Source organism: Argopecten irradians, unplaced genomic scaffold (genome assembly GCF_041381155.1).
Source record: "Argopecten irradians isolate NY unplaced genomic scaffold, Ai_NY scaffold_0157, whole genome shotgun sequence".
NCBI classification, from domain to species: Eukaryota; Metazoa; Mollusca; class Bivalvia; order Pectinida; family Pectinidae; genus Argopecten; species Argopecten irradians.
In genome coordinates this window covers 32979-59570 of record NW_027187624.1, presented here as the reverse complement: position 1 = coordinate 59570, position 26592 = coordinate 32979, and the positions used below count along the sequence as shown (strand labels likewise).

The following is a 26592-nucleotide window of genomic DNA, read 5'->3' as shown; positions in this document are numbered from 1 at the left end:
TCTTGGGTTTTTTGTAAACCTTAAGGTCTGATTCAAAATGGGTGTTCACCAGTCATTGCCCTAAATGTGTCGTAATATGTTAATTCATTAGCTATGTGGCCCAAACCTACATGACTCGTAATTCTGTACAGGTCACTTGACTAATTCATTGCAGATGATTACAACTCAATATGTCTCACCGAGTCCGATTCATTACTCGGGCATATGATTAGGTTACAAATAATACTGTAGTACAACAGAAACTACTGACCTCACCCCAGGGTGAAACCAAAAATGATACCCAAGTCAGGGTAAAATTCACGAGTTCGGATTTCTAAAAGGAACCTTTTGGTCATTTCCAAACTATGCAGTTCAGTAACCATTGATTCAGTGGAACTTCTAAAGAATACCAAAGTTTTACAGACGCTTAATCACCAACATGTATACATTTCACATTTTGGATTTGACCCCACTTATGTCAATCCAATGAATGAAGTCTTTCTGTAATAATTTGACAACAATTTGGTTCAAATTTAGATAAGATATTTAAAATGATAGTAAAATTGTTAACTTGAAATAAAGAACAGCATTACGGAATAACTTGTGCACATAAACGTGGGCTATTAGAATAGATCACTTGAGACTTGCGTCAGGTGTGACCTTAAAAAGAGAATGATTTACTTTATATTTTAAAAAAACTTTACTGATACTGAAAAACCTGAAAACATTACGCAACATGTTTTTATAGTCTGGATTAAACGAGAAAAATATACTTAATTTAATTGCAGGAATAAAACTCTGATTAAAAAAAAAAATGTATTGGACACTGTTGTTTCGCTTACACAGGTCTGAAAATTACTCAAACTCACAACATTCCTGCACAGAGATTTTAAATAATTATTAATCATAATTGTGTGTAAATTGACAATTGTTTCAATTAATTAGGAATTACACATTATTAAACATACTGTTTTCAAATATGCGTAGTAGAACCACTGGTGGGCTTTCACCAACACACCATTCCTATTTTCAGCACACGACATGAATACAGTCCTGAAATCTTCATGACTTAAACGTTAGTTCGTTATTATACTAGAGAGGGTGACTCTGTTGATCCTCCAAAGTACTTATTATTGTCAATTTCTATGGCAGTTGTTGTCCCGTCCTCTTTGTTGATTCGAAACCATCTCACTGAGGTAACTGGCACTGACGATAATGCTGTACACTTCAAAACAGATATTCCTCCAGCAGTCATCATATATCCACTTTGACCAATGCTGACTAAAGGAACACCCGGCCCCGGCTTGTCAGCTTCTAAAATGGAAATAAACAACTAGTACATCCAACGGGTTATTAAAATAACAAACAGCACGAATGCAAGGCTATTATATCCTCTTTTACTTCTAACTGTAATACTAAATGCATTATAGAATGTTTGTCCCAAATTTTTTTTAACTTTTAACCAAAAAGCTTTTGAATCCAAATTTAAAACGACAGTTACTTAATTGTGATTGTATTTAGTAAACAAACCGTTTGCGTGAAATGTTTCAATGTTCGAATACATTTATGCATGCATTTGATTAACACTTACAGGAACTGAAATATGTTTGTAGGAGGAAACAAACAATCAATTTTGTTTCAAAGATTTATTAATGCGATTACAAGTATGGGAATATTTTGCTTATTGTCAATGAAAAAGAGAATCATTTAGTAATGACCCCTTTATCGTACAGTCATGATCCTTTTAAATTACCACAAAGTAATGACCCCTTTATTGTACAGTCATGATCATTTTACCACATAGTAATGACCCCTTTATCGTACAGTCATGATCACTTTTTACCACATAGTAATGACCCTTTATTAATAGTACATCATGATCATTTTTTACCACATAGTAATGACCCCTTTATATCATACAGTCATGATCCTTTTACCACATAGTAATGACCCCTAACAGTCATGATTTACATAGTAATGACCCCTTTATCGTACAGTCACAGTTTTCACCACATAGTAAATGACCCCTTTATCGTACAGTCATGTATCATTTTTTACCTACATAGTAATGACCCATTTATCGTACAGTCATGATCCATTTTACCACATAGTAATGACCCCCTTTATCGTAAGTCTCATGATCCTTTTACCAATAGTAATGACCCCTTTATCGTACAGTCATGATCATTTTACAACATAGTAATGACCCCTTTATTGTGTACAGTCATGATCCTTTTTACATAAATAATTTTTATCGTACAGTCATGATCATTTTACCACATAGTAATGACCATTTATCGTACAGTCATGATCCTTTACCACATAATAATGACCCCATTTTATTAAGATACAGTCATGATCTATTTTAACATAGTAATGACCCATTTTATCGTACAGTCATGATCCTTTTACCACATAGTAAAATGACCCCTTTATCGTACAGTCCATGATCTTTTACCACATAGTAATGACCCCTTATCGTACAGTCATGATCCTTTTAACACATAGTAATTGACCCTTTATATGTACATCATGATCCTTTTTTACCACACATAGTAATGGCCTTTATTATACAGTCATGATGGTTCACCACAAATAATGACCACTTTATCTTACAGTCCATGAGCTTTTTTTACACACAAGTAATACCTAAATCGTACATTTGTGGCATAATATTTTACCACACGATAGTTTCACCATCACCATTCGTACAGTCAATGATCGTTTTACAATGTATTGCATCATATTTTTAAAATTTATCTACATTTGTAAAACCCGAAAGTAGTTATAAATGTGTTTTCAACAAAATATTTAAATACTCAAATTACTTTGACAAGTACTGATTTTCTAAATATTATGGCATATTGATTTGACAATTACCAACCATTGTTTTGCACAGTTATCATATTTTTCAGCCAGATAAATACCGATTTTAGTTTGTTTTCACTAAAATGCATTTGTAAAACCCGTTATCATATTTTTCTCTTTATTCAAATAGTCTATATATTTTATTGAAAATTAATATAAAATCATTATCTAGACCACTTCTGTCATATGTAAGTCATTTTCATTTTTACCTGTAATTAATTATCTATTGTCAAGTATATCCTAGCTAAAGGTGCCAGAGTTAATCCCTTACTTCCTGGGACAAACAGGAAAGGATTAAGCCTTCAATTATCTAAAACCTTTTACTTTTTTATATGTAGACATGTTAATTGTTTTCTCACCTATTTTTGCCTTGAGAAATACATGTCACTCTATTTTGGGAACTTTGAGTAAAAAGGGCAATTGCCACCTGTCACTATAATTTAGAGTAGATTTAGGATTCTTATTTAAGGAGATACATCAGTTAGTTAGTTAGTTAGTTAGTTGGAGAGTTCAGTTAGGAGTATAGAGTCAGAGATTCTTATATTTGGATTTTTCCTCTACTTACTGGATTTTATATGAAAGTTTATTACGGATACATAGCATTAATTGACTAATTCATCATGGTGACTTGACTTTCCCCTACGACTTCAACTGTATATATATATTTGTGTCTATTGTGTATCATCATTGGATTATGTGTAATTTTACCTCTCACTTGCAAATAAACAATCGTATCATATACTATGTGTTAATTGTGTCCCGCTAATTTCCCCCATCATGACAATCTACTACAACATCAATTCTAACGTGACCTGCCCAATCCGACCAGGGCTCCGGTCACAGTGTGGTGGAGTAATCCGTGTTTCGGTTACCATGTGATGAGTTGAATTTCTGATGGATGTCTAAAAATACCAAGTGTTTTCGGAGGATCAGACTACAATCATCAGTATAAAGGAAAGTTCTTGAGACACGGCCATCAAGACCAAGAAGAGAGAACGATACTTCCAAATACTGCATATTGGGTGAGTACAGCCACTTTATATCACATGTGACACATAATTTTTCATTATTTAAATTCACAAATATAAAGATATTGGCTAAACCCTAGATTAACCTATCAAAATGGAGTCGTCAAATCCTCTAAATGCATATGTAGCATCCATAGAAACTGCTCTCAATAATGGCAATAAAATTAAAGTAAATTTAGGAAATTTACATGTTAATGCCTTAGTAGACACAGGTGCAAATGTATCGGTAATTAATTCCCAATTATTACGCAAGGTTATTCACAAACCTGGCCTTTTGCCTTCACACATTACACATATCATGGGAGTTTGTGGAACATCACATAAGGTCCTAGGTCAAATCGACCTTGACATAGATGTAAATGGATTAAAAATGAACAATACTTTTCACATCCTACAAACATTACCACAACAACTAATTCTTGGACAAGATTTCTTGGAAACACACAGAGCAAATATCAATTACTCTGAAAAAGTTGTATCATTTCAAAACAACATCACTATCACTTCATTGTATACAAATAGGGACAGTATTGAGAAACATAGCGCACTCGCTCGTACTGAATCTATGATCGAATTAGAACCTCTCAAAGAATGCATCATTCCACTTAGAGTTTCTAAAGTAGGCAAAGGCTCTAATGTTATTCTTGAACCAGTCAGTGCACTTACTAACAAACAGATCTTAGGTGGTAGATGCATTGACAAAATTCACAACAATAGAGTTTTCTACAGAGCTTTAAACCCAACCAATGAGTCTGTCATTATCAAGCCTAACACAGTCATGGCAAAAGTTTTTCACATTGACAAACATTCTATAACATCAATAGAGGACACCAATGACACAGACAAACATGCAAATGATACAGATCCAATCTCTGTCGCTGAAGACCTTGGAGTCAAAGTAGATAACTCTTCATTATCGACAGTTCAGAGACAGCAGTTATTATCACTCATAGGTCATAACAGAGATGTTTTTGCTAAAGACCCATCAGAGTTAGGTAAAACAAATATACATCATCACACAATCCATACCACAACAGACAAGCCTGTCAAAACGTGCAGATATACCCAAACACCACAAATGAGGCTGGAAACAGAAAAGCATCTGAAAACTATGCTGCAACATGACATCATTGAGGAATCAGTTTCACCGTACCAAAGTCCAATCGTGCTTGTTAAGAAATCAAATGGACAATACAGATTTGCTGTGGACTATAGAGCACTAAACCGTGTCACTGAGTTAATGTCATTTCCCATTCCAAAACTTGACGAAGTCTTCGATACTGTGGCAGATTCCAAATCCAGCATCTTCAGTGTATTAGATTTAGCAAGTGGATTCTGGCAAGTTCCCCTTGATGAAGATACCAAGCACAAGACGGCATTCATTACACACCAAGGACTTTTTCAATTCAAGCGGTTACCATTTGGCCTCACCAATGCACCAGCCACATTCCAGATGCTCATGACAAAGGTTTTACGGGAACTCAACTGGAAGATTGCCCTTATCTACATCGATGACATTTTTAGTATTTTCAAAGTCATTCAAAGAACACTTACATCATTTGGATTTGGTATTTCAAAAACTTAGACAAGCCAATTTGACATTACAACCCACCAAGTGCCATTTTGCTGCCAAGGCTGTAAAATATCTTGGACACATTATTTCAGAGGATGGAGTTCAAGTTGACCAGAGCAAAAACAGCAGCCGTTGCAAATTATTCCAGACCGAAAACCACAAAACAGCTGAGATCTTTCCTAGGGATGTGCAACTACTACAGGAGATTTATAAAAGACTACTCTAAGATTTGCGCACCCTTGACATCATTGCTGAAGAAAGATGAAAAATATACATGGTCACAGGAACAAGAATCCGCGTTCAAGGAATTAAAACACAGACTGACATCGGCACCCATACTGGCATTTCCAGATTTCAATAGGCCATTCATTCTATCAACAGATGCATCAGACCTTTCCATTGGATATGTCCTGTCTCAACGCAACTCAAACGGATTAGAGAATGTTATCGCCTATGGTGGACGTGCTCTTAGAGATCCAGAGAAGCGCTGGCACATTAATCATAAGGAAGGTTTAGCCCTTATAGAAGCTATCAAAAACTTCAAGGCCTACCTCACCAACTCCGAATTTACAGTTTTCACGGACAACATCACCGTACGGTTTTTGGACAACAACAAAGATGCCAATGGTCGATTAGGACGCTGGGCAATGTTTCTGCAGCAATACAAATTCAGGATTGTACACAAGCCAGGCAAGAATAACCAAGTTGCAGATGCTTTGTCCAGACAGCAGTATCCAGTCACAGAAACTGACACCTTCTCGGAGTCAGAAGATCTTCCTACCATTGGAACCTTACAACCTGACACCAAACAACACACTGCTGTAACATTTGAATACTCATCAGACACTAGGCCCATTCCTCCAGCCATATTAGTTATAGACGGCAACAACAGCAACACAGACAACAACGATATCATCAACAACCCAACCCTTCGACAACTACAACAAGTGTGTGTCCAAACTTTCATTCCATTATCGACTATATAGAAACAGGAAACGTTCCAGAAAACAACAAACTTGCAAGATCACTTGTTGCTCAAGCCTACCATTACGAACTTGTTGATGGATTACTATACCACTTTTACAAAGAACGTGCACGAGGTTTACCTGCAGACCAAAGCCTCATTAAACAACTTTGTGTTCCTGAACCACTGCGACTTGATCTTCTGGTATCATACCACGATTGCATTGCTGGAGGAGGACACCAAGGACAGGAACGCACTTACGCAGCCCTTCGAGCAAAGTACTACTGGCCAAACATGTATGCTGATGTTGAAAAGTATGTTAGGACCTGTGAAACTTGCCAACAGTCCAAACGTTCAACTCACCAAAAGCCAGTTCCATTACGACCACTTCCTATAGAAGATGTATTTTCCAGATGGCATATGGACTTCTTGGAATTACCCATTACACCTGACAAACATAGATACCTACTTCTAGTTGTGGACAGCTACTCCAAGTGGTGTGAGGCATTTCCCTTAAAATCAATGGAAGCAGCAGAAGTAGCCAAGGTACTGTTTGAGGAAATATTTGCCAGATACGGAGCCCCAAGGACATTAGTAAGTGACCGAGGCCAAAACTTCATGTCCAAACTTGTACAAGCACTCTGTAGCTTATTTGAAGTGACAAGACATCATACAAGTTCATACCATCCACAGACTAATGCTGCATGTGAGAGAATGAATTCCTACATCTTACAAACTCTAAGATCATACTGCAAAGACCAAACTGACTGGGTAAAATTCATTCCGGCTGTTATGATGTCCTATCGATCAACACCAGCTACACAATCAACGCAATTCTCACCATATTACCTCCTGTTTGGACAAGAAATGAGACTTCCGATAGATGTTGCCCTGACACCTAAACCAACTTTACCACCTGAACCCAGACTGCATTTAGCAAGGACAATTGAGCAACTTCAAATATGCAGGGACATCGCAGCAGAGAACATAAGGAAACAGCAACAAAAGTATACATATCAACACGACAAGAAAGCTCAACAACCAGAATTTATGGTCGGATCAAGAGTCTGGCTTTACTGCAGTCATGTTCCAAAAGGAACATCACCAAAACTTCAACAGAAATGGATTGGACCTTACACAATCATCCAAGAAGGACCAAACAACACATACAAGCTTCGGAAAGACCTAGAACGCAAAACAATGAAGTCACTTGTCCATGCCAAGAGACTGAAACCATAGCACAGTCCCACAGAAAGACCAAACTACCTGTTGCCAGAATATCAAGACATCCTTCTGAATCCTGAAGAAATAGATGACCAGTCTCAGAATGATGACCAACTCGTTGATGGACAGCAACTAGACAACACACAACCCAGGCAAAATCAACCAAATCATCCGTCTGACAACAGGGATAGGCAAATTCACTCTAGCCAAAACAACAATCATCAACCTAACCATCGCCAAAACAACAATCGTCAAACTCACAACAATCACAATTCAAATTCTAAACAAGATAATTCCTTGGATAATGCTGACGATGATTCTGTGTACAACATGCCTACACAATACGACAATTCTACACAGGATCAGAACACAAATCAGCACATCAATCCAACACCTGTAGTTGATCAACCTCCTGCCAGACAGTCTCAAAATCCTGCACAGAACAAACCTCAGCAGAAGACAAGGACAGAACAGTTCAAGCCAGAGTCCATTGAGAAACTACTAGAGTATAGTCTGTATCGAGGTGCTCCCATATACAAAGTCAAATTCTCAGGAATACCAAAGACTTTATGGGAAGATGGAAGTAAAATTCCAAAAGAATTAAAAGATGAATTTCACAGACTTTATACAGCCAAAGGACGACGCAAGAAACGGACCAAACAGCAGAAATTTTTTGACACTAAGAAACAACCAGATGTGAACTTTATACAGAGGACACCAAAAAAACTACAGTATATGTTGCGTCTCTTGACAGGAACAAGAAAAACACTAGGTATCACCTCATGCATCCAAATGGGGAATTATTTTCAAGTATGTCACTTTCTCAAGATATACCAGCAGATGTATTGCTCTCCTATTTACAAACACTCAAAACAGAAGTTCACAAATGTATGAAATCACCACAATGTCCACATGTCAGACAGCAAAACAATCCAGTTTCTGCAGCAAGATTTGACACTATCTCCGGACAATATCTATACAAACATCACATACAATGGCAAAAACCTGTGCATCTGCCTGCATCAGAAGCATCCCTGCAAGGCTTAAATGCATTCCGACTTAAGCTCGTTGAACATTTCAACCAAGTACATGGTTTCAATCCAGACCTAATTCCACTCTAAAGAACTTCAACAACATATATTACAGCTTCATCTTTTGCATACACGTGTATTTTATTTCCAATTTTATGCCTACATAGTTTTTTTAATTATTGTCAAATTAAACTGATACTTAATTTAGACCATAGCGATTTGTTCAGTGTCCTGTTCTCTAGTGCTAGATTTGTGTGTTGAGTGCACACAACACCTTATCAAACCCAATACCCTGAAGGACTCCTAACAAATCTCTATTTCAATTACAACTTCATAAATTTTTAATTTGATAAACTTAAAAAAAATTTTTAATATAATATGAATTTACTCTAGTAAAGAGATCAAACTCCTGATTCATGTTAGAACACCTGTGAATCATATGCTAGCGGGGACTACTTTGTTAGTTCCTTAAACTGCTGGTGAACGGTGTAACATTCATTCAAGAGTTTTGATAAAACAATTTTTTGTGTCCTATCTATAATTTTTTTTTATTTAAATATCAATCAAAATGAATCCTTTTCATATTTTATAAAAATAATAGATTCCTGTCAGATAACTTACAGTGTCACATGTTGATTTTGTGGTTGTATCTCATTTACCCATATATTATGCAATCTAACATTCAGTTTGTCTTCAGACATTATTTGAAGAGGAGATAACTCACCATACAAACCAGTAACTTTTGTGTTTACATGTTTTCTATAAAGGAAGCTGTTATACTTGTTCTATTACCAAAGCCAGTACCTGCCATGGAATGTCAACCTTACCAAATATCCACGAATATTTTTGTTATTGAGCGTCAAGGACCATAACATTGTTGTCAACTGGAAAAGATCACATAAAGGACAAGGAGTGTGTATATTGACATGGCCAAGATTCCAAAGTGTTGCATTATAGTTATTTATCATATATGCAGAGAATCAGCCAGTTAAATTCCAACTCTACCTGTGATTATCAGTGTTAAACAAAGTCCTTGCGTCTTATTATATATTACCTAACCGATATCCATTCATTAAACCTTACCGATGTCCAGAACAGTCATCGTCGTTCTTTACCTTACCGATGTCCAGAACAGTCATCGTCGATTACCGATGTCCAGAACAGTCATCGTCGTTCATTACCTAACCGATGTCCACAGAACAGTCATCGTCGTTCATTACCTAACCGATGTCCAGAACAGTCATCGTCGTTCATTACCTAACCGATGTCCAGAACAGTCATCATCGTCGTTCATTACCCAACCGATGTCCAGAACAGTCATCGTCGTTCATTACCTAACCGATGTCCAGAACAGTCATCGTCGTTCATTACCTAACCGATGTCCAGAACAGTCATCGTCGTTCATTACCTAACCGATGTCCAGAACAGTCATCGTCGTTCATTACCTAACCGATGTCCAGAACAGTCATCGTCGTTCATTACCTAACCGATGTCCAGAACAGTCATCGTCGTTCATTACCTAACCGATGTCCAGAACAGTCATCGTCGTTCATTACCTAACCGATTCCAGAACAGTCATCTCGTTCATTCCTAACCATGTCCAGAATTACTAACAGTCAGACAGTCATCGTCGTTCATTACCTAACCGATGTCCAGAACAGTCATCGTCGTTCATTACCTAACCGATGTCCAGAACAGTCATCATCGTTCATTTCCTAACCGATGTCCAGATCCTTACATATCATCATCACATTTCAAATAACTTTTTCAATGCAAGAGCCAAATGTATTTATACTTTCTAAAGACTTTATCGAGTTCTACCAAAAGTGACTTCAAGAAACATCCAAACAGATGCTCTTGATCTGAATCTTTCCTAATGTGTCCATTATTGAGATGGTGATCTTATGAATATCTATACATGATTGTACTTCACTACTTAAATATTTACTATTAAATGTTTTTGGTTTTCATTTTGCAAACATCTCTTTTTACCCCGAGAAGATCATGTACTCAGTGATTTGTGTTTATACTATCATAATACCTCATATATCACAAATATTTCATGTTATATTCTGTACATACATGATACTGGTCATATCCTGTATTTTTGTTTTGTTTATACAATTCCGGTACCGGGTAGTTATAATGTACATATGTAATTTTCAAATACCTGTACATACTCTATTTTTGCATATTAACCTGATATCAAACTATATTCCAATCATACAACACTGTATTACATATACCGTGTGATTGTAATAGGTTCATACTGATATATTTTTTTATTTCATTTTGATTACTTATTTTTTTTGGGGTTCAATATGATATGCCTTATTATAGGATGTCGCTAAACATCTTATAAAATCTGCATTGTCTATACCATTTGTATACTAAGTGACTTCTCATTGAAAGGGTATGCTCATTATCATAACTATTTTTGGTTTTTTTATCAAGTATGCAACTTACTATATACAAAACATTTCAATGTCCTTTATATCTTATACCTTTTTCATTCCTGTACATGTCTATATGTCCATAATTGTTTGTATGATGTTCATATTGCACCTCAATTTTTGATTTGAGGACAAATCAATTTAGGAGAAGGGGAAGCATTTCACCAGTGCAAATACTAAATTTGCACAATTTATCATATTTTTCTCTTTATTCAAATAGTCTATATATTTTATTGAAAATTAATATAAAATCATTATCTAGACCATTTCTGTCATATGTAAGTCATTTTCATTTTTACCTGTAATTAATTATCTATTGTCAAGTATATCCTAGCTAAAGGTGCCAGAGTTAATCCCTTACTTCCTGGGACAAACAGGAAAGGATTAAGCCTTCAATTATCTAAAACCTTTTCCTTTTTTTTATATATAGACATGTTAATTGTTTCTCACCTATTTTTGCCTTGAGAAATACATGTCACTCTATTTTGAGAACTTTGAGTAAAAAGGGCAATTGCCACCTGTCACTATAATTTGGAGTAGATTTAGGATTCTTATTTAAGGAGATACATCAGTTAGTTAGTTAGTTAGTTAGTTGGAGAGTTCAGTTAGGAGTATAGAGTCAGAGATTCTTATATTTGGATTTTACCTCTACTTACTGGATTTTATATGAAGTTTATTACGGATACATAGCATTATTTGACTAATTCATCATGGTGACTTGACTTTCCCCTACGACTTCAACTGTATATATATTTTTTTGTTCTATATTGTGTATCATCATTGGATTATGTGTAATTTTACCTCTCACTTGCAAATAAACAATCGTATCATATACTATGTGTTAATTGTGTCCCGCTAATTTCCCCCATCATGACGAACTACTACAAACATCAATTCAAACGTGACCTGCCCAATCCGACCAGGGCTCCGGTCACACACAATTTATTTCAATATTCATAAACACATATATTAGTAGCAAATCACACAATATAGTCATAACAGAAGATCGCTGGACTGCGAGTCAATGATATATAAATATTCCCTTCTTTCTTTCTTTTAAGAAAATGGCAACAAAATGTCGTTTGTCGCTCTAAGATTTTGTTATTAGGTGTACCTTCTATTTATCATATCTTTTAAATCCATTTATGGCAATCTTCAATTTACTCTGACAACATCAATTGGATATTATCCTATATCTAACTTCTTTGCGCATATACATATTATTTCTCTCATTACTGCATATTTAATCGAAATTGATTGAAAGGCTTTTTTGTATCATTAGCAATATCCATTAAGCTAGAGTGCATCCTGAAATTTGCCTCCCTCCAGTTTGTATTCATATTGACTATGAATGCCATCTGAATGCCAATGCTAAATATTTACAACCTGAACTTACTCAAGGTTATCAGTATTCTACGCAATATCATAAGCCACCTATATTTTCAAGTTATTTTGTAAATGTTGAAAATATCAAAACACATTTTAATTTTCATGTATACTTTTCAAACCATCATTTGGGAATATGAGATTTGTTTAGGTATTTTATTTCAAAAAAAGTATGGTAATTTAACAATGTCTGTGTCCGTTTTTATCATGATGATGGAATTCAGTCTGATTTATGAACAAGAAGCCCAAGCCCCTTAATGGTCATCTGACTACCTTAGCAATAATCATATAGGAAATTAATTAGATATAGTGCCATGGTAGCCATCTTCGAGTTAGGATCAACCAGAGATGTAACAACACCTTGTCGGCACTATGTCAGTACATATCATGCAAGTTTGAGCCAAATCGCACCGATAGACATTGAGAAGTAGTTCAAAATGCGTTTTCAAGATGGCGGCTGTGGCGGCCATCTTGGATTTCGGATTGACCCGGAAAATAACAACACTTTGTCGTGACTATGTCAGGATTATTTCATGTAAGTTTCAGTCAAAAAAAAAAATGTGTATTAAAAGGCCACATTATGAAGCATGCATTATTGGGAATAAAAACATAAAGAGTAAATTCTTTAATCATATTTTGAATAATAATAAGGTCTCAAGCAATATTTCATAAAAATTTAAGAAGCATTATATTCATTATTTAGTTCAGTATATTCAGTGATTTCATTCTTATGTGCTGAAAACACAGTTTCTGTTGTTTTATTTGTATATGATTGTTCATATGTGTTTGAGGAAAAGGCAAAAAAGATTATTTCAAGGCCATTACATTAATTAGAAATGATCATGCTGCACATGTATATATATTGATTTCATGATTTTAGTGAGACCCCCAAAGTTGAATCTTTGTTAGGCTAGCGAGAAGCAAACAACACATTATCAATTTAAACATTAGTCATTTAAATTACAGAGCTTGAAAGGTTACTGAATGTAATCCCTTAAAATTAAATCAAACAAAGAAAATGAAATAGTAGACCATAATTTGACTTCATGGTCTGACTCTATGTACTTGTCTCACTTCACCATAGATGTACATGTAATATTTTTTGCAGTACTGCCACAAATAATAATATAATTCGAAATGATTTTTAGTTTCAAGTTATGTTGATTTTATGAAATTATGATGTAACACCATTCTGTTTTTACAATTATTGTTATGATAGTGAAAAAACTAATAATTTCCTAATGATAAATATATGACTAATTCATTATAAAAACATTAAGCTGTTGGGCAGATTTCTATTCTCCATAAAACAGATACTGTGTGTTATTGAAAATTAAGCTTAATTCAAAACTTTGTGTATCTATCAGCAGTCAAATGTCTTGTGACCGACTTTGATATTGATTATTTCAAGAATATTCAACTGATCACAGAAAAAAACCATATATGTTTGGTTGACATTCTTCTTCATCAAAATTCTTATAAATAAAAGAAAAGATTTTAAAATAAATAAAGCAAAACTCTTATATTCATTAAAAAAGTTGTTTGTCCTACACTCGTGTGTGTTGCTCACTTGTGTATGTAAGTAAAACCATGCACACATTAGGACAGCCTTATCTAAAGAAGTATCTAATTCATACATAATTCTATAGACACCTCACTGAAGGTGTGCCTGATTCTACGCCGGATAAGTGTTTGCTATATGGGATATGGATTTTTGTCACATTTATTGATTTAACCATATGCGCGATACAGACTGAAAGAACCTGTTTTTAGCAATCGAACGAAAGCGCAAAATCACGAATGATACTATCTACTTACTATCCGATGTGTCTTTGAGTTCAATACGTGTAGAATCCTTGCAAATTGATAAAGCATGTCCGCTTTCGTCAGTCAAAGAAATTGATCCGTCTTCAACACCGGAACGGAATCGTTCTGCCAGCGTTAATGCAGACATTTCCCATGGAAATTTTGCACCAGTGATATCAAATGATATGATGATACAATCTGAAATAAAACATGCAAGTAAGTATATTTTGTTCATAAGTGAAACATGTTGTATTTAACGAAAAGAAGAGAGAAAAAAATTCGGGCGATTTTTGCTTGTCATATTAGTTTTTATCGTGGAATGAGATGGTAAACGAATAGTTATATAAAGTTCGATAGAGTGCACATCTTGTAGACATCATGAATACCTTTTGCTCACAAATATGGATTTTCAATACAGATTGATGAGATGTTTTATAGAAATCATAAGTCATGTTTGACTGATCAAAATAATAAACAAAATCATTAACAATCTGGTTAAAGGAAGAGGTTGTCTCTTATTGTTACCATTATTAATCATTTCATTTTCAGTTTGACTTGAAGACTTAAAATGGCTTAACAACTTACTTTCCATAAATTTGTTATAGCTATATACACTGGGACACTATTATAATATATTAATATGCGATCTTTTAGATACAAGAAATACACCGTTGTTTGACAAGAAAACAACATGTGAAATGTATATTCTCCCAAGAACATTATATCTTTACACAGACTGCAATCACCACTCTTTGTATTCTGATTTCATTGTTATATCAATTGCAAAACTTTGTTTCCATTATAATGTTTTATATAGCTGTATACACAGAACTATTCTAATGGAAAACACTTACGCTTGATTAACTCAATGTTAACGATCCGTTTATCTACTTTTAATGCTGTTGAGATCTGTGTCTCGAGTATGTCTCGTAAGGTCGAATTTGGTTCTCCTTTCCTGATAGTGCATTGTACTCTGATTTCTCTTATGTCAGGTTGACAACAAATTATGAAATCTAAAAACGTAAAAACCTAGGTATCAATGTCAAAGTATCAAAATCGAACAGAAAACAGTTCTTTTTTCATTTTCCCCAAAAATATTTGATATCTAAGTACACCAAATACATGCTGCTGTTATATCTTACACGATGAAAACAGTTTCTATGACTTCAAGATTTCTCTTCACTTCGCTATTTTTTTCTTTACGTGCATATATCATGTTGATGTTTAGTATCGACTGTTCATAATACAAACCTGATATTTTACCAAAAGGTTCAACATATCTTTTAACGACATCTTGTGCAGCGGATGACTTTTCAGCTAATATGTCTAATAGCTCTGTTTCATCACTGTCATTTCCACCTAGTGGAGGTCAAATCAGACAAATGTCATATAAAAACGATGGCAAACCACTTGTTAAATAGTGGACGATTCACTGGTTTTACTTCGGAAAATAACCGCGGTTTAGGTTTTACTTCGGAAAATAACCGCGGTTTAGAAATATGTGTTTTGCTTAAAATAAATATATAGAAATTAATACTTTATCCCTTGTATTAATCTTGCAAATGACACACATCATTCCGAAATAAAAACTATTCAGCTAGTGGTACTAGTTGCTTCTTACACATTTAAACACTTTTTATTTTGAATTGATAGATAGTGTTGCGTATTTAATTATAGACATTTATCAGAGCTGTATGCGATGTTAACTTACCTTGGTTGACAAGTAGTCCATTTTTCCCTATGTTTGAATTGTTAACGGTGTCAATTAAAGTCAAATGTAGGTTTGTGTGGGTACTTTGTACTACTTCCATCAACTGATTGAACATCGCAGGCATAACTGAAACTAAATTGGGAATTAAATATCCACTTAAAAATAAAAATTTTAAAGGAACTTTAGAGTATATAAAGATTGACAACCTGAAAACATCAAACACTGTCTTTCTACAAATGCTCAAAGGATTGGTAAATGTCATATTCGTACAAGAGGCCAGTGGGCCTTAACGGCCATCTGACTACCTTGACAACAGTCAAATAGGAAATAAATTAGATATGATGTCATGAAGGCTTCGGGAACTACCCCAAAAACAACACTTCGTCAGGGTCATTTTAGGCAATTTTCAGCAAAGTTGCACCAAAAGAACTTTAATAATATTGGATCGACCAGAAAAATAACAACAGTTAGTCAAGACCATGTCTGGATCATTTTAACGAAAATCGCACTGGAAATAGTTCAAAATTTGTTTTCAAGATAACGGCCGTAGTGGCCAACTTGGATTTCAAGTCGACCAAAACAAAAATAAAACTGAGTTGGTATCATGTCAAGGTCATTTTAGGCAAGTTGCAGCTAAATCTTACAGGTAAAACTTGAGAAGTTCAAAATGTGAAACGTTTGCGCATGACGACAGACGCAACATGATGGCTATAGGACATCCTGAACCTTCAGGTTCTAACGGTCATCCAACTATTGGCACAAAACTACACAGTCACAGTATACAGTAATGGCTAACAATTAAGACAATACAGCACACTCCTTATTTGAAGCTGCAATCTTCCAAAATATTTTATGACTTTGACATTAAAAGGTCATTCAATTGAACAAACTGTGTAGCCCTTCAACCCAGCGGCCCACAGACTAAATATGCACTAGAAATTGATTAAAGATTTAAGCCTATTTGACCTCTGTCACCTTGAACATTCAAGATCAAGGTCATTCATTGGAACAAACTTGGTAGCCCTTCATCCCAGCATACTACTGGCCGAATATGAGGTATCGAGGTCTTTAAGTTATTAACAGGAATCCGTTTAAAGATTTAAGGCTATTTGACCTCTGTTACATTGAATTTTCAAGACCAATGTCACTTTTTCATAAATGCGGTAGCTTTTCATTCAAGCGGACAACGCACAACGACGGACGGAACACGATGACTATCGGTCATCTTTTCCGATGAAGGGCAATAGTAACAATTTGTATGAAATCAGCCAGAAGTTAATCATCTTCGAATAAAGTTCAGGATACATACCATTGTCCTTTGTTACTCTAACTTCAATTTCCGCACTCTGCGCTACTCCTGCACTATTTACAGCTTGGCAGATGTATTTACCAGCATCCTCCTCACTGACCGGCTCTATAACTAGGGAAGGTGAAGCAACAGAACCACCAATATATTTATTGTTGTCTATTGCAATATCATTGAAATGTTCATCAGCGTCTCTTCGTTTTTTCCATAAAACTCTTCCCACTTCCCCAAGTATTTGACACCGAATTATACCTGTATTACCGATTGCAATACAGCATTTGGACTCCGATTTTACGATAGGAAGGTTGAAACGTACAACAGCTGAAAAATAACATGCCAAATTATTGTTCATGTTAAACATTTATCAATTCATCTCAATATATATATAAATCTGAAACTAATTAATTATCTGTGCACAAACAAATTATTGATATCAATTGTAATTTGTTATTAAAGCTTGATATGATTAACATTAGGATCTGCATTAAAATCAAATCAACTAATTACAAACTTATAGAGTCAAACATCATAAACTAAATTCAGTCCATGATAAACCAAAAGATATCAAAGAAAATCAGTTTTATGTTTTAGCACACGTGAGCTAGAGGGTTATTGACTTTCCTGTATATAACTATTACAAACATAACGCATCTGAACCAGTGGTCATTCTGTGTATGAACAAGAGACCCATGGGCCTTAACGGTCACCTGAGTATGGATATAGAATGAAACAAAGACATATAAACACTATATACTTGCCCTTGATGTCAGTCAGTGATTTTACAAATTTGACTTTTTAATCTATGAAGAGTATTTTCTTCGATCAAACCTGTGAAATTTTAGTCATTTTGACCCTGTTTTGTCCTGCTCCTAGGGTGTCAGCGAGGACTGATATGGATATCAAACTTCTATATCTCAGGCTAATAATTAACTCTAATCAAGTTTGACTCATTTCCTATGAAAATTGAGCAAAATTGTTCATAAATGTGTTTTTCCTATATAAACTAAAGAAAACTTGACCCCTCCCCACAATTTCATAAAACACCCTAAGACATTTCTATCTACAAAGAGTATTTGATTCTACCAATTCCATAATTTCAGAAGATTTTTGAAGTTTTAGCCTATTTGACCCCTTTTGGCCCCGCTCCTCTGCCCCCTGGCGGTCAGCCAGGACCAATATGCATATGATGTTAAAATGCTATCCTAGGCTAATAATTCTAACCAAGTTTGACTCGTTTAAAATTAAGCAAAAAATGCAGAAGAAGATTTTTGAAGTTTTAGCCTATTTGACCCCTTTTGACCCCACCCATAAGGCCATGGAAAATTTGATAAAAGGGTTCAATGGTCATCTCATACTGATAATTCTGACAACATTTGAATTAGTTCCTATTACAAATGACCAAATAATGCTCAAAAATGTGTATATAATTATAGTAAACTTAGCCCCCTCCCCAGGGGGAAACATGAGACCCAAGGGTCATATAATTCACAATTTTTGTAAAGAACCTTAAGACCTTTCCATCTATGAAGAGTATTTGATTCTACCATTTCCAAAATTTCAGAAGATTTTGAAATTTTAGCCCTAAGACAGACCCCTGAGGGTCAGTAATGGAAAATTTGTTAATAGGATTCCATAGCCATCTCATGCTGATAATTCTGACAAAATTTGACTAATTTCCTATTACAAATGACCAAATAATGCTCAAAAATATGTTTTCCCTATTTAAACTATAGTAAACTTAATCCCCTCCCCAGGGGGAAACAAGCAACCCAAGGGTCATATAATTCACACTTTTTGTAAAGGACCTTAAGACCTTTCCATTTATGAAGAGAATTTGATTCTACCATTTCCAGAATTTCAGAAGAAGATTTTTGAAATTTTAGCCTATTTGACCCCTTTAGACCCCACCCCAATGCCCCTGGGGGTCAGTCATGGAAAATTTGTTAATAGGATTCAATGGTCATCTCATGCTAATAGTTCTGGCAAAATTTGAATTATTTGCTATTACAAATGACCGAATAATTCTTAAAAATATGTTTTCCCTATATAAATTATAGTAAACTTAACCCCCTCCCCAGGGGGACACCTCGGATTCACCCCGGAGGGGGGGGGTTCAGAGCCAAAATATATACAAGTTCTGTTCTCCTTCCCCTAAGGATGTTTGTGGCCAAATTTGGTTACATTCCATTCAGAACTCTATGACTAGTAGCGATTTAAAGGATTTACCTCTATTTCCCCTATGGGCCCCACCCCTCCTGCCCCCGGGGGGGCCAGAGCCAAAATATATACAAGTTCTGTTCTCCTTCCCCTAAGGATGTTTGTGGCCAAATTTGGTTACAATCCTTGCAGAACTAGCGATTTAAAGGAAATGTTGACGGACAGACGGATGACGGTCGACGGACGCCGCGCCATGACATAAGAATTGGTTAACATTTGATACAGTTATTGCATGGAAATGGCAGAAAATGACGTTTTAGGTAATTCAAAGGGCAATAACTCCGCTAAATAAGGTCAATCGACAGTCGAGATCGAACTTGGCCGAGCCCTTAAGGCATTTAACCTTGTCACCAAGCTTGAAAGAAAATCGGTTTACATTTGTTACAGTTAATGCACGAAAATGGCAGAAAATGATGTTTTTAGTAATATAAGGGTCATAACTCCGCTAAATAAGGTCCATCGACAGTCGCAATTAAACTTGGCCAAGCCCCAAAGGCATTTAACCTTGTCAACAAGTTTGAAGAAAAATCAGTTTACATTTGTTACAGTTATTGCACGGAAACGTGTTACAGACGGACGGACGGACGAATATCCCCCGTTTCATAGAATGTGGGGGATAATTATTTATTACTGTCTGTAGAAACACTTTCGGTCCAACTGTCACAAAATGAACACAAATGCTTACACTCTTGATGTATACATCTCATTCAGGAATTGCATTATAATATTATAATCCCACTCATCTGGTCAAGTCTCTGCTGATTAAGAAATCGATTTTGAAGACCCTAAAATTAACTGGTTGGTCCATCCAATATATTGGTTGTCTTAGGCAAGATGACCACCTCTAGTATTAAGTATTTTTCAGTTCCTGACAATTAGCTTCAATATAACTAATATAGTACTTGAAAATAGGTTTCAAACTTTGAAGAAGTTAGTGTTTCTCGATCGCGACCAACCGAGTGAAACAAAGGGAAGCAACTCTGATCAATTTTCTCTGTACCTCGAGAATTATTCTTACTAAGCATACTATAGGTATTTCATATTATCTTTGATGTGTACTATGTCAGTGTCAAATGATTAAGACAAGGCATTTTATTATTTTCAATTTTGTGGTTTTCTGTATTTGAATCCTTTGTGTTATAGCAATTTGGATTCATACTTTAACACAGAAAATGATAGAATAATGGCGGCAATATTTTTTCACCTGGTGATGTTAGTAATTTGTTGCAATAATTACACGTTTAAACCACTAGGATTGTTATTTATTTCAATAGCATAAGGCTTTTGTCATACTGAAAGTATGCTAAAGGTTAATCCTAATAACACACCTGAATTTGCCGGTTTGATACACTCCTGTTCCGTTCGCAATCGTTTCGTTGGTGATCGACCTACAAGAAAAACACAGTTAAAACTAAAGACGCATATTTCCCCAGTGTGTATAAACAACAAAGAATAATTGAATATACATGTATTATAACATATTTCGAGGTATGAAAACCATCATTAACAGGTCTTATAGAAATTCAATGAAATAATGCCCCTAATGTACAGGGACAGTGCATGTGGTTTGCAGAGTGGACAGGTAGATGTGGGATGGTTACATCCGACACCTAAACCATATAGCTGTAACTGCCAATCCGTTATATAATTCATAACTTTTAGCCAGGAATAGGAAATCAAAGTGAGTTTTTCACATCATGGTGTACAGTGGACGGAGCACAATGACCGACAAGATGAACAGACTGATGGACAGGTGGACAACATTATTACTTAAGGACACAAAAACTGAAGTAAAGCCAGACAATAATATAGCGGTATACATTTCATTAATTTGAGCCACTCAGATGAGGAAATTATAATTACAAATTTTGCATGATACAAAGCTCACCTGCGTTCAGAATATCTCTAATCTCCTGTTCTTCTTTTCTCACATAAGAAGCCAAACTTTTATCAACTTTTTCTAATCGCTCGGTTAAATACTCATAGTGTCCAATGCTGATGTTTTCGTTTTTCTTGAGCTTTACGAATAGCTCTTGAATAGTTGTAATGTGGATTAAGTCTTTTGGCGTGAGGGGACAATCCTTAAATAGATCTATCAATGACTGAAAGTCGTCTTCCACTATCTGTACACTCAGATGGTAGACAAGATCATTATGTTTGGAAATGACTTCCTCATTGATATCCTCTGTCCTGGTCTCTCGCTTGGCTGCCATTTTGAAGTGTTAATTTAAATCTGTAACAGAAAAACATCAATAACCGAATAAGTTATACAATAAGTAGGTTAGGTACACCAGAAATCTTGGCACATAATTTATGCAAAAATAACTTCTTCTTAGAGTGATTTTTCAAGGTATTTTGGGAAAAAAGTTTTTGTATCAAATTGGGAATTTTCAATCGCAAAAGAGCAGTTTTGGGGAAATGTTACCCATTACTAAACATGGTATTATATGTAATTAGATGTTGTAAAACAGTAAACTGTTTCATTTTATCAAAAGGTGACGACCATCGAAACAGTTTCAGAGTAGTTTGTTTTAGATTAGACAACGAGGGGAGAGATTTCCGGATTTTATTTGTTTTTCATCGATTTGATTTTGGAATTTTTCATTGTACTTGGAAAAACAATAGGGGGTATGGCATTGGGAATGGGGTCGTTTACCGGCCCCAGTTATATAAGGAGAAAAATCACTGTCTTACACTTGATTCAAATCTTTGTTTTTGTCTAACAAGTCGCATCGTTTAGTGGTTAAGCCATTTTTGTTCCAAGATCAAAGTTGAGATCTAGAAGTTACCTACAAATCAAAACGGGAAGTGATCCACTAAGATTGTATTGTCTGACAGATACGCTAATATTGAAATGCAGTCTAGTAATTTGATTGTTTCCACGCATGAGATGCAGTCATTTGTACGATTAGAAAATTGTCTTTAAAAGTCTTGCGATTCTGTTTTATGTGAAAATACATTGTTTTGCACAACTTGTGTATTTCTTTTCCAAACATCTTATTGCTATTTAGCAAACAAGAGGCCCAATGGGCCTTAACGGTCATCTGACTGTTAATGCAATATATAGTAGAACTGAAATACACAGTAAGATGTATGTTTCACAATTGTAACATATTTTACCCCCTGTGACCTTGAATGAAGGTCAATGTCATTCATTTGAACAATGTTGATAGCACTTTATTAAAGCATGCTACAGGCCAACTATCAGTACCCAGGGTCTTAGTTATATACTGTACAAGAAGTTATATAATGATCAAAGCCTCTTTGATCCAAGTGACTTTAAATGAAGGTCAAGGTCATACATTTAAAACAAACTTGGTAGCCCTTCATCCCAGCGTGTCACAGGGCCAATATCAGGTCTCTAGGCCTCTAGAATACCCTGGGCTTTTCGGTTATAGAGAAGAAGTCGTTTTAAATGAAAAGTTTACGCACAGCGGACGGCGCACGGGGCATGACGACAGACGGTGCATAATGACAATAGGTCATCTTGACCCTTCGGGAAAATTTAGCAAACTTTAGCCAATTTTACCCATTTTGTGCCCCTTTCACAGCATCCTGGGAGGCCCTATAATTCACAATTTCGTTTGGATTGATGTCTTAGAAGGTTTTTTTTTGCAAACTTTAACTGAATTTGTTTCATTAGTTTTGGAGAAGTAGAAAATATAAGTTGTTTACGGACACGACGGACGACACACGACAACTGACAAATGGCAAATTAAATTAAAATTTGAGTTATAATCAGTTTAATACCACTTGTCGCAGCAACAGGAACCAATGGTTGTTCTTGTTAGATGTCACACGATGCTATGGTTCAAAATGTCTTGTTTACGTCTAAAGTAAGGTATCACTGGCCACCATACCAAAAACAATCTCGCAAAACAGCTACCTGTAAAACATAACGGTAAAAGTGAGTAAAACCTTATATCAGCTAAAAGATTATCCATGATAATTTAGGGGTTATTATCATTGTCACTATTGCCACTCCTGGAATACATGTATGCCATAACAATAATGGCTCTGGGTGAAAGTACCGATGAGACAAGTAGTAGTTTGGTCCTTGAATAACAGTACACTGTAGTTGACTATGTGGCTTTGAAGTTTAGTCGTCACTCTCTCTTCAAAGCAGGTCTACTCAAGCCTGTGATTGGTCAGGTTTGTCCTCCTGATCATGAACTGCGTTCGGTTTTTCTATACGACATACAATGATATACATTTGTATTCTAGGGGTTGATATGACGACAGTGATAGTAACCCCTTGAGTAATTGTACCAAGATTACTAAAAGAGTACACTTTTTGGTATATATATATATATATATATATGACTTGGGAAACTAGTTTTGAAAAAAAATACAGTAAAACCTTTATTAAGACCACCCAGGGATCTGAGCAAAAGTGGACTCAGTAGTAAGGTTATAGGGTTATATTTCTAAGTGATTTCAGTTGACATTTCATAAATGCATAGCATCGCCGGTTATTGGAATATTTTTTTATCAAGATAAGACGTCTTGACAATATAGTATTGTTGTGAGGTCATGTAATTGTTCTGTTCGTGAAGGCTGCCTTGCCCTACTGGATAATATTAACATAATTTTATATGAGCCTGTCAATTCAGTGAATAGGGATTTCTCTCATACTTCATAGGGATATCAAGTGGTTGCTCGGAAAATGATTACATCTTACACAGGGGCTTTCAGACAGCTTACACACGTGACGTCATCAATACATGTGGTGTGTAACCACTGCGTGCACTGTCAATGACATCATCAATTTTGTCACATAACGAAGTTCCTGTGATAGTGGCACAATGAAAAAGCTGGAAAGCAAGTAAAATTTCATAATTTTTCTACTAAGTGTGGGAGAAAATTAACCAAACATGGATCTGTCAACCCTGAGATATCCATGTCCACCTGACAGACCAAGTAAGATTATATTTATCTCTTTTTTTCAAGTGAAAGATTTTGGCTGGCCAGCCCTAGGCTTGTGCCGAGTGTTTATATAAATACATGTATACACCAATATCATTTCACGAGGGTTGATATATCCTTGTCAATCTGACCATGTTTGTTTTTATCTATTTTAGCATTTTATCCACCCGAAACACACTTTATCCATCCGCTTTCACTTTACAAGTATGATCAGCGTGTTGAGGGGTGTTGTAACAATACTTCACACTATCGATATATTGTGATTGTATGCCTCTCAAATAGATCAATCGATGGCAAATTCAATAAGCCGATAACAATCGCTGATAGAATGCCAATTCAGCTATCGATAGTTTCAATTGTAATCTAGTCAGACATTTTTTTTTTCTGTAGCTTGGACTAAAATGATTTACACACAGAAGAGGGCGAAATGAAAAACCCCATGAATATTAGCAACTACAGTAACAATCACAATATAATGTCACTTTTCCCATGTTATATCAGAGATTTAAATAGTAAGGATAAGAAGGTACCTCATAGCCTTACATAACGACGCCCGCAGCTGAAGCTATCCCAGAGTGCATCGCGTGTCTAAATTACAGCCGAGTACAGTCTAACAACGCCATATTGAAACTACGCTTCGTCCGATGATGCGATCTAAGTATAATTCAGGAGATGAACAGAAAAAAACCCAAATAGCTTAAAGTTTGCTCTTTATTGGAAATATTATTTATTTGATTAATTCATCACATTTTCATAATTGTAGAGGTGTAACACTAAATAAACGTAATGTTAACTGTGAATTTCCTCATCCCGGCATGGTTACTTGCTCGATCGGTACAACTGATCGCTCCGTGAAATAATAAATTAGTATAATAAAACCCACGTACTATGATTTCAATAATTGACCGATTTCCATTTAGTTTTCAAATATTTGTTGCTTGGTAAATTTTACATGATAGAATATTAGATTGATTGAATTTAAACATATTAAACCTTTGAATTTCGGTGTTAAAAACTGTACACAAATCATCGAAGCTAGTCAGCTATCCTAAATTTATAATGGCGACGATACTGTTAACGTTCCGATAGGGTCGGGAAAGATAGCACAATTAAAACCACAAACTCTGATTTCAATAATTGGCTGATTTCCATTTAGTTTTCAAATATTAATATTGTTTATTGATTGAGTTTGTACATATGGAAACTTTTAAATGTCAAGTACAAGTGTTACTAGTTATCTAATGTACCCAATATATCATGGCGAAGAGATACAGTGCCGATTGAGCTGTGATAGATAACATAATTTGATACCTAAATAATGGAAAGTGATTTGCAACTGCTATAATCACAGGTGTCATAGTGTCATCAGGTGAACCGTCGGCCAGAACACCTGGCCAGCGCCCCAGGTCATCGCCTCACTTACACTCAACAGGGGTCCATTTACTGTGTCTCGAAGGCTATACAGTAAGTTTGTTAACAAGGATAATTTTTGTCTTAATCTTGATTTTCCCAAACAGCTTTATTTTATAATGCATAGAACCCGTATTGTAATAAAGGTCGAATTTTAAGTGAAATGTAAATACCGTATTCATTCCAATAAACGCCCCCTCTCTAATATCGCCGCCCCCCCCCATGTTTTTTCAACGATTTTTCCTATTCAAGTCGCAAAAAACTTACCTTACGGTGGCGTCACACACATTATAAGGTTATCCAAAGTTTAATCCACAGTAGAACCAGTTCCATATGAATAACACAATTTATTTATATATTTTTACATTTAAATCGGCATCAATATACTGTACAGTATATATATACACTAACGTCCGGGACTGCCATAGGAGTCTTCACTGTCACTTTCGCTATCCATGTTTGCGATATGCATGTCGGGATACTCTCGAAGCCGCCGCATCCTGATTACAAATTTCAAAAAACTGTCAATACGGTTATCAATTAAAGACACGGCATGTTGGGCGACGTGTGTTTGATCTCCTAAATGAAATATTATGTCTTTTTTTTTTTTAATTTTGCGAACCATCCATATGAAGCTTTGAAGGACTGACTCCCGTTTGCTTTGTGCATTCGTAGGGCCTCAAACCGTAGCGCTTTCCCGGTGACCCGGA

General features: G+C 35.5%; 1 protein-coding gene across 1 annotated transcript; it reads right to left on the bottom strand.

The window, feature by feature from the left end:
* Nucleotides 1–1066: 1066 nt before the first annotated feature.
* On the bottom strand, nt 1067–23452 carry LOC138311926 (uncharacterized). The gene is made up of 9 exons (XM_069253070.1): nt 23297–23452; nt 21435–21779; nt 20875–20934; nt 17333–17650; nt 16024–16155; nt 15564–15671; nt 15167–15325; nt 14325–14510; nt 1067–1293 (listed from the first exon to the last, which is right to left on the bottom strand). The coding sequence occupies exons 2-9, from the start codon at nt 21757–21759 to the stop codon at nt 1067–1069; spliced, it is 1515 nt and encodes a 504-aa protein (XP_069109171.1). The 5' UTR covers nt 21760–21779; nt 23297–23452.
* Nucleotides 23453–26592: the final 3140 nt, after the last annotated feature.